General features: G+C 33.4%; 1 protein-coding gene across 1 annotated transcript; it reads right to left on the bottom strand.

Moving 5' to 3' along the window:
• Positions 1-8,719: 8,719 nt before the first annotated feature.
• Positions 8,720-10,477, bottom strand: LOC127115173 (ervatamin-B). The gene is made up of 4 exons (XM_051046779.1): positions 9,937-10,477; positions 9,619-9,848; positions 9,375-9,515; positions 8,720-9,122 (listed from the first exon to the last, which is right to left on the bottom strand). The coding sequence occupies exons 1-4, from the start codon at positions 10,475-10,477 to the stop codon at positions 8,898-8,900; spliced, it is 1,137 nt and encodes a 378-aa protein (XP_050902736.1). The 3' UTR covers positions 8,720-8,897.
• Positions 10,478-21,043: the final 10,566 nt, after the last annotated feature.

Genomic DNA, 21,043 nt, shown 5'->3' on the forward strand with positions numbered 1-21,043 from the left:
TCTATGTTCTTTTTGTATTGTCTATTATTCTATCCCGTTGTTGTTTTTTATTCCAAGCTTTAGATTTTTTTTAATGTTATGTTTAGAACACGGCCGCTACCAGTGCATCTTCCTTTAATTTTCAATACATATTTGTCATTAAAAATTATATATTGTCTACTACATTGGGATAAATAATTATATTCCCTAATTTTTAAATAATTTTTTGGTAATCTAGTCAAGAGAATAGACGTATGGAGTGAGCTTCCTCTGCATAGTCTCGTTTTTATTTATTTTTATGTAGAATGCATAGTCTTTTTTTTTACTAATAGAATGCGTAGTCTTATTTTACGATGATTATTGAGAAATCTTAATTTATTCAAACATTGATTTGTTATTCTAAATGTCAATGTGACTCATTATGCTATAAATGTTCATTGTAATCGAATAGACGGTAGCTTCCAAAAAGAACAATGCTAAAATGTGACGTACGTACGCAAGTTGTAAACTACGTAATTGGCATAAAATTGGTTGATTTTATCACGTATTATTATATGTTATATTTTGTAATTACTGTATTTATTTATTTTAGATGGAAAAAAAATATGTTAAGATCAGATTCTTTTTTCACACATATGTGGTGATTGACGTAAAATTTAATATGAAGAATTATGATTCCATTTCCCCCAACTATAGTTGAAAAGAGGTTTGAAACACTTGATATCAAAATTAATTCTCAAATGAATTAGTTGGTTTAGAATACTAGATACTAGTGGTGATATATATATATATATATATATATATATATATATATATATATATATATATATATATATATATATATATATATATATATATATATATATATATATATATATATATATATATATATATATATATATATATATCCGCTACATTTGCAACACATAAACCATGTCCGGTCGGGTCGGTTCGGTTCGGTCTAGATGAATTAATTTTTTGGAATCAGAATTGGTGGAATTTAATTAATTACGAATTAATTAATTTTAATAGTAAAAATTCGTAAAAATTAATTAATTATGACGTGTCACTCATCAAAACTTAGTCTTAACCTAAGTTTTGACTCAGTTTGATTTTCCCTCCAAAATCGGGTAAAAGACTGACTTGCTGACCAAGTTAAAACGACCAGTAATAGGCCTGACGTTTTCAACTCCCACCCACGTTTTTCGCTCCAATCAGTGGAGTCATTTTCCTATAAATAGAGCTCATCGATTTCATTTACAACTCACTTCAAATTCATGAACATTTCGGAATCTCTCTTCTCCCTCTCATTCTCTTCATCTTGTATATTTTTCCATTTTTGATTTTTTTTCTAGTGGCTTTTCGCGCCATCTACGACTGGATTATTTCCAGATACTGCGAGTGGTTTCAACACCATCTAAAGGTGTAATTCTTTGACCGATTCATTACAATGTCAGTGATAATCGTTACATTTAACGGGCTATTTTATTCTAGAGATATCGTCGAAACTCAACTGCATTGAATAATTATTGGCAGTACGACGAAATATTTTAAAGAAAGCGACCTAGTACGCGACACGTCCCAATAATTTTCTTTTGGAAAATTTTTCAAAACCAAAAACAACAATTTTAAGACGTTGCTTTAACTGCCATAGTTGCTTAGGAAATTATCGATACTACTGCGACCGCTGTTGTCTCTGACAAACCATTCATGTTTAAGGGTTCTCACTTCAAAAGTTGGCAAGCTAAGATGAAACTTTTGTTAAGTTTAAAGAAGGTTTCCCACGTTCTGACTGAGGATATCCCAGTTTCTCTTTCTAGATCACTCGAACAAACTAATGGTAAGAACTCGGCAGATTCATATAGAATTGCTAAAATGGAATGAGAGTAATTTACAATTGGATGAATGCGAATAATTTACAACTGAGGAAAGAAATCTCCTTATGGAATGAGAGTGATTATCTATGCAAAAGTCACATTTTGAACAACCTTGTTGACGATATGTATGATTACTACATTAATTATAAGACTGCTAAACATGTATGGGAAGATCTACAGAAGAAATATAATACTGAAGAAGCAGGTGTAAAGAAATATGTTGCCAGCCGATACTTGAACTATAAGATGGTGGATGAAAGGTCTGTGGAAGCTCAAAGCCACGACATTCAAAATATCGTCATGAAATCATAACTGAAGCTATGCCCATCGATGAGCAATTTCAAATTGTTGTTATAATTGACAAACTGCCCCCTGGTTGGAAAGATTTCAAAAATTTGCTTCGGCACAAAACAAAAGAGTTTTCAATCAAGAGTCTGATCACACACCTGTGAATTGAAAACCAAGATAGGAGACAAGATCAGAAAGATGAAGTCTTAGTTATTTCTAACAACAAAAAGAGTTCCCGTGAGGTTCTGAATTCTACGGGAAAACCATTAAAGAATCAGAACCACAATGTTATGAATGAAATAAAGAATTGGAATCCCTCAAGGGCCCCATATGCTCCGATTGCTAGACAGCAACCACCACCTTAGAGAAATCACACTCCGGTTTTCACTTGGTTTAATTGTGGAAAACCAGGTCATATGGCTAAAAAATGTAAGAGCAGGCCTAAACATGTTGGCTCTAATGCACAGGCTAACCCGACTGATGAGCGATTCATTGTTATATCATTGAAATCAACATGATTGGTGGAAGTGATGGTTGGGGGATAGACATAGGCGCCTCACGTCATGTTTGTTATGATCGTTCTATGTTCAAGACATACACGAATGATGAAGATAAGAAAGTGTTGTTGGGAGATGCTCACACCACTGATGTTGCTATAATTGGAGATGTTGAGTTGAACTTCACCTCAGGAAATACTTTGATCTTGTAGGACGCCATGCATGCTCCTGAAATTAGGAAGAATCTTGTTTCTAGTTTTCTTTTGAATAAGGCAGGGTTTAGTCAATCTATTGGGGCCGATTTGTACACCATCACTAAGAATGGTATTTTTGTTAGGAAAGTGTACGCCACTAATGGCATGTTTAAGTTGAATGTTGAATTGAATAAATTTTCTCCTTTTGTTTACTCTTTGTGTAATTTTAATATTTGGCATGCTAGACTTTGTCATGTTAATAAGCGAATTATTTCTAATGCAAGCAACTTAGGCCTAATCCCTAAATAAAATGTCAATGATTCAAATAAATGTGAATATTTTAGTCAAGCTAAAATAACTAATATTTCTCATAATTCAATTATTAAAAACCTGATCCCCTAGATCTTATACACTTTGATATATGCGAATTATCTTACTGAACTTGTTGTTGCAATTATGATGAATTTTGGTGTTGCACCTCATTGGTGGGGGGAGATTTTATTGACTGTTTGTTATGTCCTGAATAAAGTTCCCAAGTCAAAAAGTAAGATCTCTCCTTATGAGATTTTAAAGAAAAGACAGCCAAACTTGTCTTATTTAAGAACTTGGGGTTGTCTGGCTTATGTCATAATTCCGGATCCAAAACGAGTTAAACTCGCTAGTAGAGCCTATGAATATGCATTCATTGGGTATGCAGCAAACAGTAAGGCATATAGGTTTTATGACCTAAATGCAAAAGTAATCATAGAATCAAATGATGGTGAATTCTATGAAGACAAATTTCCTTTCAAATCGAGAAATAATGGGGCATTCAATCGAGTCACATTCCCATGATTAGAAGCGCAGAAAGCAACGACAATATAGAAACAGAACTTCGACGAAGGAAAAAAGTAAGACTTGCTAAAGACTATGGGCCCAATATGTGGCTTATAATTTAGAAGAAGATCCAATAAATATTCAAGAAGCCTTGTCATCTTTGGATGCAGATTTATGGCAAGAGGCTATTAATAATGAGATAGAATCTCTAGAAACTAACAAGACCTGACACTTAATAGACTTGCCCCCTGATTTCAAACGAATCGGTTGTAAATGGGTTTTGAAAAAGAAATTAAAATCTGATGGAACTATTAATAAATACATGGCTCGCCTTATAGCCAAGGGTTTTAGACAAAGAGAAAAAAAAATATTTCTTTGACACCTTTTCTCCAGTCACTAGAATTACATCCATTAGATTACTTATTTCAATAGTTGTTATTTATAACTTAATAGTACATCAAATGGATGTTAAAACAAAATTTTTAAATGGTGACTTAGAAGAAGAAATCTATATGGAACAACCAGTAGTGTTTGTGATCTATGGACAAGAAAATAAGGTCTGTAAGTTAGACAAGTCTCTGTATGGACTAAAACAAGCTCCTAAGCAATGGCATGAAAAGCTTGATATCTTAATGATATCGAATGGGTACAAAGTGAATTAAAGTGACAAATGCGTTTATTACAAATCTGAGAATCTCATATGCATTATCATATGTCTCTATGTTGACAATATACTCATACTTGGATCACACATTCATACCATTAATGATGTGAAATCAATATTGTGCAACAACTTTGACATGAAAGATCCCGGAGAAGCAAGCGTGATCCTTGGTATCATGATCTCAAGATCCGAACAAAGAATTTCTCTGAATCAATCACATTATATGGAGAAGATGTTAAAGAAATATAAATACTTTGATTGTAAACCCACGTGTACACCATATGATCCAAGTGTGAAATTGTTTAAGAACACTGGTGAAAGTTTCAGACAAACAGAATATGCGAGCATCATTGGCAGTCTTAGATATGTCATTGATTGTACTAGACCCGACATTGCATATGTCATAGGATTGTTGTGCAGGTTTATGAGTAGGCCGAGTAAGAGCACTGGCAAGCTATTGAGCGATTCATGACGTACGTACCTTAAAAGAACCATGGATCTCGGCCTACATTATCAGAAATTTCTTGTTGTACTAGAAGGGTACAATGATGTCGATTGGAATATCTTATCGGATGATTCTAAAGCTACTAGTGGCTATATATTTAGTATAGGTGGAGGAATTGTATCTTGGAAATCAAAGAAATAGACTATCTTGGCTCAGTCCACAATGGAGTCTGAGACGATAACACTAGCCATAGCTAGTGAAGAAGAAAGTTGGTTAAGATGCTTATTAGTTGTGATCCATTTATGGGAAAAACCTATGACGGTTGTGTTGATCCACTGCGATAGTACCGCGGCTATTTCAAAAATTAGAACCGTTATTATAATGGTAAAAGACGTCAAATAAGAAGAAAGCACACCACCATCAAAGACTGTATCTCTAAAGGAGTTGTAAGAGTGGATCATGTACGCACTATGAAAACTTAGCAGATACTTTGACGAAAGGATTAGCTAGAGAGAAAGTCCATAATACATCTAAGAAGATGAGACTAATGGTCAAATTATTTATATGCATTTTGGATTGAATTATTCTCCGTAATACAGTTCCTCCACCTATACTAAAGTGATGTTGGATTGAATTATTCTGATGAAAACTTAGGAGATACTTTGAAGCAAAGTGATTTTGGATCAAATTATTCTCCGCAATACAGTTTTTAGGATTCAAATGTGTGTCCCATGAATATTTTTTTCTTCGGTTGTCAGCTCAAACGAGATAATAGAGCATACACAAAAATATTAAAATAAGATAAAAATTGCTAAAATAAAATTTTCGGAATTCGAATGTCTGTCTCATAATTATTTTCACCCTCTCTTTAGCTCAATCAAGGGAGTGAGGTGTATTTTAAAAAATAAATAAAAAATGTGTTGTGTCTTTGGTTCACAACTCGTTTGTTTATTGGCGGAGGTGAAACATTTTATATATGCATTATTTGTAGTAATGTTTATTTTGTTTTTCTCTTATTACTCATGTCCATTCCTGTTGTTTATTGTTTTGTTGAAATTGGTCGAAGACCGGTGTTGATCAGTGATGTTATTGGTTAGTGTTTGATTTTAGGTTTTAGGTTTATGAAAGTTAGAGAGAGGTTGGAGCTTGGCTCTCTAATATTTTTCATTAATAATGTTTCAATTAAAAGTCACTACGCCAAATAAGGGAAAAGAGAGCGCTTGTTTTGGCCTATAACAGCGCTTTAAAGCGCCCTCTAATCTGGCGCTGGCATAGGTAAAGACAGCGCTTTTTTTCCTGGTGAAAGCGCTCTCTAAAGTGGCTCTTTAAGCCCTTTAAGGGCCACTTTAGAGGGCGCTTTTTAAAGAAAGCGCCCTCTAAAGTGGAAACTTTTAAGGGTTTAGAGGGCGCTTTTACTGGAAAGCGCCCTCTAAAGTGGAAACCTTTAAGGGTTTAGAGGGCGCTTTTACTGGAAAGTGCCCTCTAAAGTGGAAATTTAAAGGGTTTAGAGGGCGCTTATTTTGGAAAGCGCCCTCTAAAGTGGGTGGTTATTTAACATTTACATGCATCACATGTCTTTGTGACCATATTCTCATTTCAGGTTATGTTGCAGCCACAAGAGGTAACCAGAAGAAAATGGCATACAGCTGCTTGTTATAATTCACAAGAGCAACTAAAGGTTCTTTTTATGCTTTTATAATATTAAAATACAAATACTGATATATGCTTATTGTTTATATGATCCTCTTGCTATTTGAAATGTCATGAACCGAAACCACTGCTACTCTAATTGAAATGTATAATAACCACTCTCTTTCATTTATTTGTTTATAATCAATCAATTACAACAAAAATGCAAGTATGTTGCTAGATTAGAAAATCACACTGTTTTGGTATTTTTCATATTTAACAAGACCAAAGAGCACAAAAATGAATTGAGTTGATTCAGAAAAAAAAATATGAATGTGAATACATGAGTGAACACTAGCTGAAGTGCTACTCGAAAGGAAACTTCATCTAAAAAACTGTTGTATTTCTTCAAGAGTTTTTCCCTTTGTCTCGGGGACCCAAATGACAACAAATCCTGCTGTGAAAACACACACTGCAGTATATATTGTGAAGGTTCCTGATAAAAACATAGAAAGCTTTTGGTTAGAAACAATAGATATTTATAGAAAATTAACATAGGCAATGCACACAAACCTCCCGAACTCCAATCCAAGAGCAAATTTGCTGTTAATGTAACCAACCAGGAAAAGAACCAATTGGCAAGTGTTGCAAAACTTCCAGCTAGGCCTTTGATGTTAATCGGAAGAATCTATTATGTAAAATATATTCAACACATCAACTATCACATTATATTACAACAAAGGTTTGTTCATATAGGGTTGTCATGCATATTATTATTGAAGAAAATTGTACCTCAGACATTATAATCCATGGCATTGCTCCTAATCCCAGAGAGAATGCAATAACCATGACCGGAAAGAAATTGAAAGTTTATAATAATGAAGTTAGGGAAACAAACAATAGAAACCATCATTTGTGTAATAAAGTTGTATTTACACACCACAACTCCAGCCACCGATACGAGGCTCAATGTCGCATATAAATCAGAATCTGGTGATATATATTCCTGAGAGCAAATTCAACATAAAATATATTATCCATATAAAAAACCAAAAATATAAAGAAGAATTTACTGATATATAATCCTGTGAATCTGTGTTACAAATTTCTGAACATTTATGCATGAATGCATGTGTAATATCTAGTTAATGTATTATGTATATATAAAAATAAAAAAAAAAAATGTTCAAAAAATATAACAAACAAAAAAATTATTATTACCTTCAAGTAGAATGATATTGAAACAACCAAAAGACTCAAAGCCATTGCAGATGAAGAAACCTGCAATAGGAGATTTTGATTAATCTCTTATTACCCTCCAAACAAATAGTAATGTGAATGCAAAAATTATCGAAAAAGCTCAGACTCACAATAAGTAAAAGCCGGTGACCAGATTTGTCTGCTAACCACAAAGTTAAAATCGTAGCAAGAACCTAAATGACATGTAAATATTGTTCAGATTATGGTCTGATAAATTTGGAACGTTACAAATTTAGTTTCCTTTCGGTCGAACCTGAACAACACCAAAAATGAACAATAGCGAACGTCAGAAGAGAAACCAAGTAATATGAAGATTAGAAAAATACCTATGGTGTCAAAATCGAACAACTAACAACGAATTAATAGAAGGAGGAAACGTCGTAGATCTAACAGAGGTGGAAGGAGAACGCCTTAGAAGTAGCGAAAATCGTAGCAGTGAGAACCCTAACGTGAAAAAGAACGAAAATAACAGAGAGTGAAATAACAAAACGCGCAGTATGTTGTAATTTTAATGTTTACTAAAGGGGACCTTAGAGGGCGCTTGTGGAAAAAAAGCGCCCTCTAAAGGGGGCCTAAGAGGGCGCTTATGAAAGCGCTCTCTAAGGCTTTCCAAAAGCGCTTTATAAACTGGAAATGCACATGGACTTATAGAGCGTTTTTTTAAAAGCACCCTCTAAGGGTAACCTTAGAGGGCGCTTTCTAAAAAACGCCCTGTATTGTTGTCCCTCTATCTCCTCCTTATTTTTTCGCTTCACCTTAGAGGGCGCTTTATTACAAAAGCGCCCTCTAAAGTGCGCTGTCTATTCCAGTTGTTCGCTCCTTATTTTTTCGCTTCACTTTAGAGTGCGCTTTTGTAATAAAGCGCCCTCTAAGGTGCGCTGTCTATTCCAATTTTTAGCGTAGTGAGTATAATTTATTTATAAACAACAAGACACAAATATTTTATTTTCAAAAATGATGAGAATTGAATTCTCTGACTCTTTTCTTTTGAAGAACGAAGTAAATAGAATTCTCTAAGTCACCGTAAAGGAGCAAGAGACTACTAATCACAAAATACCAACTATTTTATTATCATGACTGTTATGTTACATCAAGAATAACAATCATACATTACCAACAAAAAAAAAAACAACAATCATAAACAAGAGAATTGACATATTCAAAACAACATCAAGAATAACCACATAACAAAGTCTAGACTAAGAAAACCATAAACCTTGCTTTAACTTATTCTTCAAATGTAGCCTTTTAATTTTTGACTGGAAAATAACCATGTCTATTGATTGCACACACTCCATACTGTTTAGTATAGTCCCTTTTGATCCACATGTAACCATGTATTCCCCATCTTGTCCCATGTGAGTTCTTCACAATCCAATAATCTTCATTGTTTTCGGAATTATAACCCACTATTAGCATGCTGTGAGTTACATTCATAGGATCCAACGGGCAATCTTCACCTTTAAATATTTTCTGTCAATGGATAAACACGTTCTCCATTAACAAATGTAAAAATACTTCAAAAAAATTGTAGGAGTAGGAGATACTTAAATTGCAGATGCGGTCGCAGTTGTGTATGCGGCCGTTGCGGTTGTTGCCAATTTTGCGGTAACAAAAACTTTTTTAAAATCTTGATGATATAGTTAGGTGTTAAATGAGTTTAAACAAAGTCAATAGTGGACGTGAATGAATAAGTTAATAACTCTACATTATATAACCACTTACACCCTTGTAATGTTGAAATTTTGGTGACCTGGCATAAATCATAACAGCTAGAGGCTGCTTAGCAACTGCACACAATAGTCCCCTATCTGATCTCGCCGCGGCCTCATATGAATGAATACCACTATTTGCACTGTTTTTAATCTACATTTCATGAAGAAAAAAAAAATAAGAGATGAAATATTAATAGTTTTTAATGCGTGATCATAGAAATTATATAGTAATGAATTTAATAGAAATTAAGAACCTTGGCGGATCTGCAACCACCCTTCTTTGCAGTATAACGATAAGATGTTTGTGTTGCAATCCCTTTGTTTCCTTTTACCCAACTGAATCCATTTTCCAAATATCCTCCAGAACAACTTCCAGAAGGTTCACAATCTAGAACCTCTTGCACTGAAAGGGGGGTAAGCTTCCCTGTCTTTATTGCAACTATTCCTTCAATGGCGCCTACAGCTGCGAATGCCCAGCAACAACCTAAGGAAAAGGAATTATTATTGAGTGTGAGAGTAGATTGTGCTGCGAATTATAAAACACAAATATCGTGCAAACACAACAAACTTACCACAACCGTTTTGAGCATTAACAGGAGAGACAGCTCCACTCGACCTCCAGTCCAAGGTTAAAGGTGGATCACTACATGTTACGTCCTGAACATCATCATCGTTCACAATATCCATGGCGTCAGTGTTTAAGGTCATGTATGTTTCTTCAAACTCCGTGGAGCTCAAATCAGCATAGTTGGTCAGACCAAGATGAGCGCTATTAGGTGAGTCTCTCTCTGCATTACTCTCTACGATGTACTTCAAATTTGAAACAAAAGTCGCAAATTTCTTTGACATCTCTGCTAGATCCTTGTAGACTCGTCCATTTTCTTTCTTCCATACTTGAAATAATTCTATAACATCATCTTCATTAGGAAGCTTATCAAGTATAAGACCCGATGTGGTGGGGTACTTACTCGTTGGGATCTCAAATTTTGAAGGTATAATTAAGATATCTTCATTTTCATCAGGATTTTTCTTTTGAATAGCAAAGTATAAACATAAGCATGCAGTGAAGATGATGAACAGGAGAAATCGGTTTGAGGTGTAGGAAATCTTCATCTTTTGTTAGAAGTAAGTTGAAGATAAAACTTTGTGTATTCTTTAAATGTCAGTTCCACATATTTATAGAATATAAGTTGAGATGTTAACTTCTATTTCACATATTATATTTTTTGGTATCATAAAGTCAATGGCTAGCCAATGTATTGATCTAATGTAAAAAAATTAATAAAAACAGGAAGAAAAAAAGTAATGTATAGAATATAGTAATGGATTTGTATAATATGAACATTAGAAAGAGCATAAGATCACCTCTTTCCATTTTAAATTAATAATAATAATAATAATAATAATAATAATAATAATAATAAAATAATAATAATAATAATAATAATAATAATAATAATAATAATAATAATAATAATAATAATAATAATAATCCATAACTATAGATAAGAAGGATAGAAGGATAGGGGAGTTTGTGCTGATTTATTTTCATATTCATTTTATTCTTTAAAATACTTTAATTTATTTAATTTTTAAAAAATAAAATAGTAATAGCATAATTGTAACGACATAATAGCTCGTTATGGAGAGAAATTTAGGTTTTTCCATCTTTTTTATAACTTCTTAAACAGTAACAACATAAGATGAAGCGAGAGAATAGAGAGAAAATAGATCTAACTAACTTTTTTGAGAGAGAAACTCTATTGATTCATTATAAAATTTTGATACATATTTGATGTATATACACAAACAATATTGTCACGTAGGCGAAATGTTAACCTACACTAGCTAGGTTAAGTTTAACAAAACTGCCGAATATGGATTACTTCTAACACCATCCCTTATTTCATATTCAGCTAATAAACTCTACAACACCAATTTCATCCCTCAGGTGGATAAATTGTTCAGTCTTTACAGTTTTAGTCAGCATATCTACAAGTTGTTTCTGAGTAATATAGTGTACAACTTCTACCACTCCATTCTGAACCTATGTCAATATGCTTGCTTCTTCCATGAAGCAATGGATTCTTGGCAAGTCTTATGGCTGGTTTGTTGTCAATCATCAACTTTACGGGTTTGTTCACTTTGATATTTAGATCCTACAATAACTTCTAAGACAAATAGCTTGACACGTAGATAAAGCACCTCCAATGTACTCGGCTTCATAGATTGACAATGCAACCATTAGTTGCTTCTTGGAGCACCAAGAGATTGGACCTCCTACATACTTATAAAAATATCCAGAAGTACTTCTTTTGTCAACTCTGTCTGCACACTAATCAGAATCTAAATAGCACATCAATTCTGATTCAGACTTAACACCAGAAGGAAGTAACACTCCATATTTTAGAGTCCCCTTAATATACCTCATAATCCTGACAACCGTTTGTTAATGTGACAAACTAGGTTTGTTCATAAACATACTTATCATTCCAACTGCATAACAAATTTCAGGTCTAGTGTTACAAATATATCTCAGTGAACCAACCAATTGTTTAAAAATTGTAGCATCTACATTATCACCCTTAACATCAGAATTCAGCTTGTGATTCATCTCAGCACGTGCGATGGATATTGTCGCACCTCGAAAAATGAGAACACGACCTAGTGAAGCGCAATCGTACGCTCGCAATGATGGATTGAACAGAGTCGCCACCGAACTTTATTTATTCCTAAAAAGGAAATGGGAAATATCGATAAAACCCAAGAAAGAACGATAATGATTATGGTCGTTGTACTCAACGGGAACCGTTAGGTTAGTTATGCACGTTAGTGTTAGCTTTAAATGTTAGGCTTCTCAAGTTATTATGAGGGAAAGAATAATAGGATCAAAAGGAAAGAGAAGATGTTTTTGGATTTTGTAAAAAAGGCGACTAAACCTAAGTTTTTTATTAATGGGTCGGACAAGATTTTCAAATCCTGCTCCTACGTATCTCCGGGTGCAATAGAGAACTCAAGGCTTACGTAGTTCTGGGTAGAAAATGTTTGTTTGTTGGTCGATTTTAGCGAAAGCTATATTGTATTAATTAACGAAAAATATTATTTTACCCAAAACAGATGAGGAGCGGATGTATACCACACATCAAATGGATTTACAAATCAACATTCAGAAAAACGTCACTTATCTCAACTCAACAATTGTGGACGAAGCATTGCTTTACATCATCTTAAGACAAAATGTCTTTCGTTTATGAAAAGGTTTTCCTAATCAATCGCACGGTGGAAAAAAGAGTTTGATTGGTTGAATGTATTTTTGGACTTGAAAGACGAGTATTTATAACTTGCAAGCTCTTACAACTTGGGTCTAATACTCAGGATTACGTCTGGACCTTTCACCTAGGTAATTTTTTTCTTTCAATTTTATTGAGAAAAGAAGTTTGAATATTTACAAGTGTTTCTAGGGAAGACGAACACTTATGGCTTGCAAACTCTTAAACCTTGGGTCTAATATTCGGGATTACGACTAAATATTTTATCCAGGTAATCTTTTTCTTCCAACTTACTTATGAAAATGATTTCAATATTGAAACGTTTTGAAGAGAAGACGAATACTTATGACTTGCAAGCTCTTACAACTTGGGTCTAATATTCGGGATTACGACTGGATATTTTATTCAAATAGTCTTTTTCTTCAAATTTAGTTATGAAAATGGTTTGAAGTGATTTAAGGGTAATTGAAATGCAGACAAGCGAATGCGAACATGCAAAAAGAAAAGAGTTCATTGTAAGAAGGCTCAAGAGTAAGCCACGAGACTGAAAGCCAATCGAAATCGAAAGCAGACTGAATTTAGTTCTAAGCTAACTTAGAGTGGATCCATGTAGGAATCACTCTATAAGAAGTCATTCAACAAAATCTATTCGTCCAAGCGAAATAAAATAAAATCTATTTTAACTCCGAGATCGCAACGTAATGAAAACAAAATAAAATAATAACAACAACAAAATATATATTATTATTATAACAGTATCACCATTTCTTTACATCAACTCAAAATAATTAAAAAATAGAAAATTAAACACAACACACACATATTATCCACGATAAATTCGCATTGCTACAGGATTGAAATAAATCTAAAAAAATAAAATACAAAAATAATACTATATATATATATATATATATATATATATATATATATATATATATATATATATATATATACATATATATAACTTTTATATATATACTATATATATATATATATATATATATATATATATATATATATATATATATATATATATATATATATATATATATATATAAAAGTTTTATATATATATATATATATATATATATATATATATATATATATATATATATATATATATTATATATATATATAAAGTTATATATATATATATATATATATATATATATATATATATATATTATATATATTATATATATATATATATATATATATATATATATATATATATATATATATATATATATATATGATGGTATGGATTGTAAGACCATGACGTATCAACGGTGAATTCTAAAAAAATTTCATTCATATTGGATCCGACCAATATTTTTCTTTGAATTGTTGACTGGGAACAAATGAATTACGTTGGATTGAATTAATCAAGGGATAAAGCTTAGTTGCTCCAATTATAGGGAAACAAAAAGCAACGAGCTTTTATTTTTTATTTGAATGATTACCACATCTAATTATACGTTAAAAAAATATTAGTGTTTGCTGTGGAAAAACTTTTTCCCACGAATGGATTAAGGATTTTTGTTATGAGTCCTAATTATTAGCTATACCCCATTATGTTATGGGATAGCAAGAAATATGTAGAAGAAAGAGTATATTGATAAAGATATTTTTTTCGAAATTCAAAAGAGCGATTGGTCCAAAAAATAAAGGATTTCTAACTAGCTTGTTAAAATGAGAAGGAACAAGCGAGAGGAGATAGTCCATTAATCGGTTTTAACTCGTTTTCTAGGTATCTATTCATATTTGTTTTTGATTTCAATTCGAATATATAGATATAGAATACCTTGTTTTGACTGTATCGCACTATGTATCATTTGAGAATCTAATGAATCTCTGATCCTTTGACCAAATCGAATTTAGAAAATTAAGGAATATCAAGTATATTTAGAACGATCTAGATCTCGCCAACAAGACTTCCTATACCCACTTCTTTTTAGGGAGTATATTTATAGATCTAGATCATATCACATTAATGAACATTAAAATGAAGCTATAATGTTATAGATTTATATCAGTCTGATGATTATTCCTACATGTGAACATGTGATGGAACTACGTTGTTCTTGGTGGTGGTGTATGATGTATTATATGATGATTAAAAAAGATAAAATTAGGTTATGATAAATAACTTAACTTGTGATGCTCGATTGTGAAAGGTATTTTGGTGTGTACACATGAGCGAGTAATCACTTGATATGAATCGTTCTATCTAAGAGAGTGTCCGAATATCATAGATGGTGAATGATATTTTAGTTGCGAGTCAATGCGTTATGTGTGGAAACATATTTGGATAATCTGATTGAGGAGTATAATCACGTAGTAATTGATGAGTTAAGTCACGTAGTGATTGTCGCGAATAAATAAGTATTTCGGAATAAACAATTTATGTGTATATCACGAGTTTGACTCATATGTAAATTACTGGGATAGACGAGTCATTGATTCGTATCCTCAAAGTGGGTTAAAGTGTCATAAATAAGTGAACCTCAAAGTAGGTTAGAGTTCCGTAGAGAAATAATCCTTAAAGTGGGTTACAGTTCCAAGAAGGATAAAAATTCATAGTGGGAAAGAAGAATCATTGTGCGGTCATCTATGACATGCGTCCCCTTTTTCCACGACAAAAAAGTGTGTAAATTGTGTGGCTAATTCTAGAATATTGTCGCGGTTTAAACCGCCATAATTAACAATTCTGACCTTTTTAAAACCCCGTGTATCCTTAAAGTGGTAGTTTATATTTAAACGTCGTGCAAACCTCCATATGATACTCCTGGCGGTCTTTATTTGAAAATTTTGGCGGTTTTAAACGTCATAAGTTTCACATAATAAACAAATATCTTCAAGTTACGCCATTTTTAAGTGTCCTAATTTACTTATGATATTAGTCAAAGTAGCATTGTATAAACCGCCACAAGTTTCAAATTTATTTGAAAAGGATTTTGTTGAAATATGCTAAAATAAATTTAAATCTTTTGTAAGAATTTAACACAAGCACTAAAAATAAATTAAAAAATATATAATAAATTTTGATATTTATACATTCTTGTAAAAAATTAAAGAACATATATTAAAAGCCCCAAAATTATATATATATATATATATATATATATATATATATATATATATATATATATATATATATATATATGATGGTATGGATTGTAAGACCACGACGTATCAACGGTGAATTCTAAAAAAAAATCATTCATATTGGATCCGACCAATATTTTTCTTTGAATTGTTGACTCGGAACAAATGAATTACGTTGGGTTGAATTAATAAAGGGATAGAGCTTAGCTGCTCCAATTATAGGGAAACAAAAAGCAACGAGCTTTCATTTTTTATTTGAATGATTACCACATCTAATTATACGTTAAAAAAAGATTAGTGTTTGCTGTGGAAAAACTTTTTCCCACGAATGGATTAAGGATTTTTGTTATGAGTCCTAATTATTAGCTATACCCCATTATGTTATGGGATAGCAAGAAATATGTAGAAGAAAGAGTATATTGATAAAGATATTTTTTTCGAAATTCAAAAGAGCGATTGGTCCAAAAAATAAAGGATTTCTAACTAGCTTGTTAAAATGAGAAGGAACAAGCGAGAGGAGATAGTCCATTAATCGGTTTTAACTCGTTTTCTAGGTATCTATTCATATTTGTTTTTGATTTCAATTCGAATATATAAATATAGAATACCTTGTTTTGACTGTATCGCACTATGTATCATTTGAGAATCCAATGAATCTCTGATCCTTTGACCAAATCGAATTTAGAAAATGAAGGAATATCAAGTATATTTAGAACGATCTAGATCTCGCCAACAAGACTTCCTATACCCACTTCTTTTTTTATTGTTTTATTTGATTAAACATGGAATTTTCTACTCCATCCGACTATTTATGGGTTCGAGTCCCGGGCAACCCAGTCTAATTAATAGATAAATTATATATTATAATTAATATAGCGAAAGAATGAATAGATCACTATTACATATCATAGCGAAGTCATATCTAGAGAATATAGAAAACTTTTTTTCTTTTTTTTTGAATGGATGGTGAAATGAGGTATAAAAATAAAATTTGTCTGAATCTAGATCAATAACAGGATACGGTGGATATTGGTATTGGTTGACACCCGTATATAAGTCATGTTATACTGTTTTATAACAAGCCCTTAATTCTATAGTTATAGAGAATTCGTGTGCTTGGGAGTCCCTGATAATTCAATTTCAATAAACCCAAGATTTTACCATGACTGCAATTTTAGAGAGACGCGATAGCGAAAACCTATGGGGTCGATAATATTTTGGTTTAAAGATACGACTTTTTGTAAAGGAGTAATATCTACATTTTGGATATTACTCCCTTACTTTTTGTTAGTATTCTTTTTCTGTATACATATACAGAAATAAATGTTTTCTTATTTTTTAATATTTTAGAAGATTAGAAGAAAAGAATAATGAAAAGCTATAAAAAGTTATGTAATTTAGACATAGTTAGAGGGCGAATGTAGCCAAGTGGATCAAGGTAGTGGATTGTGAATCCACCATGCGCGGGTTCAATTCCCGTCGTTTGCCCGCCCATGAATCTCTTCAAATCCAAACAAAAAAGAGAAAATAATTTATACTTCTGTTGTAGCTGCTACGACAATATATATATATATATATATATATATATATAAAGCGACGGTCAAGTTGAGATCGAAAAAGGGGTTGTCGGAGTTGTGAGGGTCCGGTGAGTGTTGCTAGAGTTGTCTTGGTGATTGTTGTTGGAGTAGTAAAAATGGTGAGATAAGGATGAAGTATGTTAGTGATACTTGCAATGTGATGGCTATGGTGTTTGAAAAGAAAAAAAAATCATGAAGTTTAGAGTTTGTGTGTGAGGAACATAGATGAATTTTTTTATGGTGATAAAGTATATGATTTTTGAAGGGGTGATGGATATATTTGGTGATTTTTATATGGTTTTTACATGTAGAATGAATGCTAGAAAGTGACTGAGAGGAAATGAAGTGAGTTAGATTGGCTTTTCTTGTATGAACATGAATAGAGGAGATGTGACATCCCTGAATAGTAGCAAACTGAGGCTAATGTGTTTTTAAACAAAAAAAGTGAGAGAGAGAGACGTGGTATATGGGAGTGTCGCCAGCTCTATCGATTGGCTAGGTTTTTCTGCCTTTTGCATTGGCCAACTACATAATATATATAGTGAGATATGTAGGGTTTTATTTTTATTCTAATGCCAATATTGCCTTTAATAAAGGTGGCCCACATAAAATAGAAAATGAGGGTAGAAATTAACTAGGAATAATAATCCTGCTGGAGGAAAGACAACTGGGAAATATGCAAAGAAATTTGAACAAGAGGTTCAGACATGACCTGATGACAGGTTGAATATCAAGGGAAGTTTAGTCAACAGGTTCATACATGACCTGAAAACACTGGAAAAAATCAAAGAATTTTATCAATAGGTTCATACATGACTTGACCAGTGGAATAAAGAGTTTCAATAATAGGTTCAAACACGACTTGACAATGCTGGGGGATTCAAAAGGTTCCATAAATAGGTTCAAACATGACCTGACAATACTGGAAAACATACAAAGAAATTTCCATCAACAGGCTCATACATGACCTGACATCATTGGAAAATTCAAAGCGTTTCAACAATAGGTTTAGACATGACTTGACAATATTAGAAAATCCAAGAAATTTTAATCAATAGGTTCATATGTGACCTCAACATTTGGATATTCAAATAAATTTTCACTCACAGGTTCAAACATGACCTGACGAAACTTGGAAAAAATCAAAGTGAGTTTTATCAACAAGTTCATACATAACCTGACGACACTGGAAAATTCAAAGAAAGTATATCCATGTTAGATGCCCAAAAGTGCTTATTAGAGCTATCATATGTGGGCATCTTTCACTCTTTTTCCTTGCTAAAACTGTCAAAACCACATTTATTTTACATGGAATGCATTACATTGATAAACAAGCTTGGTGCCTTTGATTTGTGTGTTATTGTGCAGGAAAGACATGAACTAATTGAAAATGAAGACACAAGAAAATTGGCAAAGGAACCAAAGAATACAAGCATTTCATCAGCCTGCTCGCTAGGCGAGGCTGTGGCGAAGCATTGGTTCGCTAGGCGAGTTCCAGGCGAACAACTCCAGTAAATTGTCAAATTAATTCGCTAGGCGAGTTCTAGGCGAAGGTGGTAGCGAGTTCATTCTGTTTTGGTGAAAAACGCAGCCAGCACTCACTCGCTAGGCGAAGCTCTAGCGAGTCCCCAGCGAGCATTCCAGTAGCAAAACCTCTCAACCTCGTTGGGGCGAAGGTTGAAGCGTGTCCTTCGCTAGGCGAAGGTATGTTCGCTAGGCGAACATGACAGTTCAACAGGCCCTGTTTTCTCTGGGCGCAGGGGCCTTTTGTGTACATTTTAGACCCTCGCTAGGCGAGCCATTCTGCTCGCCTAGCGAACATGACTGCCCAGCAGTGGTCTATAAGTAGCAGGTGCCACTTTTGAGCACCATACCTCATTTTTACCAACTTTTTCCACTTTTGTACTTTCTTCTAGATATTTTTGCAGCATTGTTCTTGGGATTTTTATGCCCTAGTTTTCATTTCTCTTCATCTTAGAACCATCTTCTACAAAAAGAAGGTGGATTCCCATCCAACTTCGATTATCCGACTTGGATGTTGATCAACCTTCTTTCCTTACTTGCCGACCAAGCTACCATGAAAATGAGTAGCTAAGTCATCCATTTGTCAAGGTTAGATGTAGGTGATTACTAGCTTTGTGTGTAAATGTAAGGATCCTCATATGTAAACTCTTTAACGGTAAATATATGATGAAAACTTTGTTTCTATTTAAAACTCTTTGTGTTGGTTTATGATCGAGAGATGTTTACCGACTCTTGACCTAGGTTTTCATCCAAACTTGTTTGTTAGCTAGAGATAGTAACGAATGATTTTGTTCACCATAAGGTTGAACCAAAAAGTTGTCATTTTGATAGATTGTGTTCGAGAGAAACAATGGATCAAAATGGCAAAACTCACAATATGTGTTCGAGAGAAACATATTGAGAGGACTTTGTGAAATGATTTATCATCTAAAGGAGTTTATAAGATTGTTGACCGAGCAAATACATGCAAAGTGATCATTGAAACCTAACTTTGACAATATTTCTCATTTAATCAAACCATAACTTTTACCGCAATTTATTACTTTTTATGCAAGATAACTTGATTAAAACAAAAACCCTATTGTTACATTGAGCTAAGATTAATACAACCATCGAACGGCGGTGATATCTTACAATCCCTGTGGATACGATAACAAAAACCCGACACGAAATATACATTTCAACAAAATGGCGCCGTTGCCGGGGATTGTAAATTGATATTGCGAGCATCGCAATGGTTGTTTAAGTTTTAGCTTGTGAATTTTTGACTTGTGCTTGTAATTTGTTTGGTTTAGTGTGCAGCTTACGTTTTATGCGAGGGCAAATCCCTGTGGACGAACTTCTTTTTGATCCTGAGATCGAGAGAACCGCAAGGAGGCTCAATAGCAAAACGAGACGTAGGAGGCAACAGGCTAGACAACGCCAAGAGCAAGGAGAAAGTTCTTCAACCACAAATCCACACCCATTCATACCAAACATGGAGCCACAACCACCACCACCTATTTCTACTCCATGTATCAATAGTCCAAGGAACACCGCTCAGTTTGCCAACCACACAGGAAGGCAAGCTGAGATGAAGACGGGAACTCTGAATTTATTATATGGGAGTCCATTCACCGGAATGGACCATGAAGACCCATTTGCTTTTCTCACAAAATTTTATGAGATAGCATTGGCTGCCGGAGTGGATCAGGCTCAGGAGCTTCCGTTGTTCAGACGATTATTTCCCCACGCTTTGCTCGGTAAAGCAAAGGATTGGTATCTCGATCAAACACCAGCCGTAATGACAGACTGGAACGTGTTAGAAGAGAAATTCATTGAAAGATTTTTCTCCCATAACCGATTCATGGAATCAAAGACGGCCATCTCGGTGTTTTCTCAAGGAACCAGTGAATCTTTGAATGAAGCGTGGGAGAGATTCAAGTCCATGCTTAGGAAATGTAAAGGGCATGGATTTGATGAATTAACTCAAATCCATATCTTCAGAAATGGACTTCAACCAAACTGCAAAACGTTGTTGGATGCCACTTCGGGTGGCTCGTTGATGTCAAAAAGTGCCGAAGAAGCAACCAACATTATCAATCGAATGGCTTTGAATGATCTTCAGAGTCAAAGTCGTGGAAATTCTTTGAAGAAGGTGGGAGTGCTTGAGTTAGGGACGAATGATGCCATCCTTGCCCAAAACAAGCTCATCTCACAAC

The sequence above is a fragment of the Lathyrus oleraceus genome, chromosome 1, assembly GCF_024323335.1.
Source record: "Lathyrus oleraceus cultivar Zhongwan6 chromosome 1, CAAS_Psat_ZW6_1.0, whole genome shotgun sequence".
NCBI lineage: Eukaryota > Viridiplantae > Streptophyta > Magnoliopsida > Fabales > Fabaceae > Lathyrus > Lathyrus oleraceus.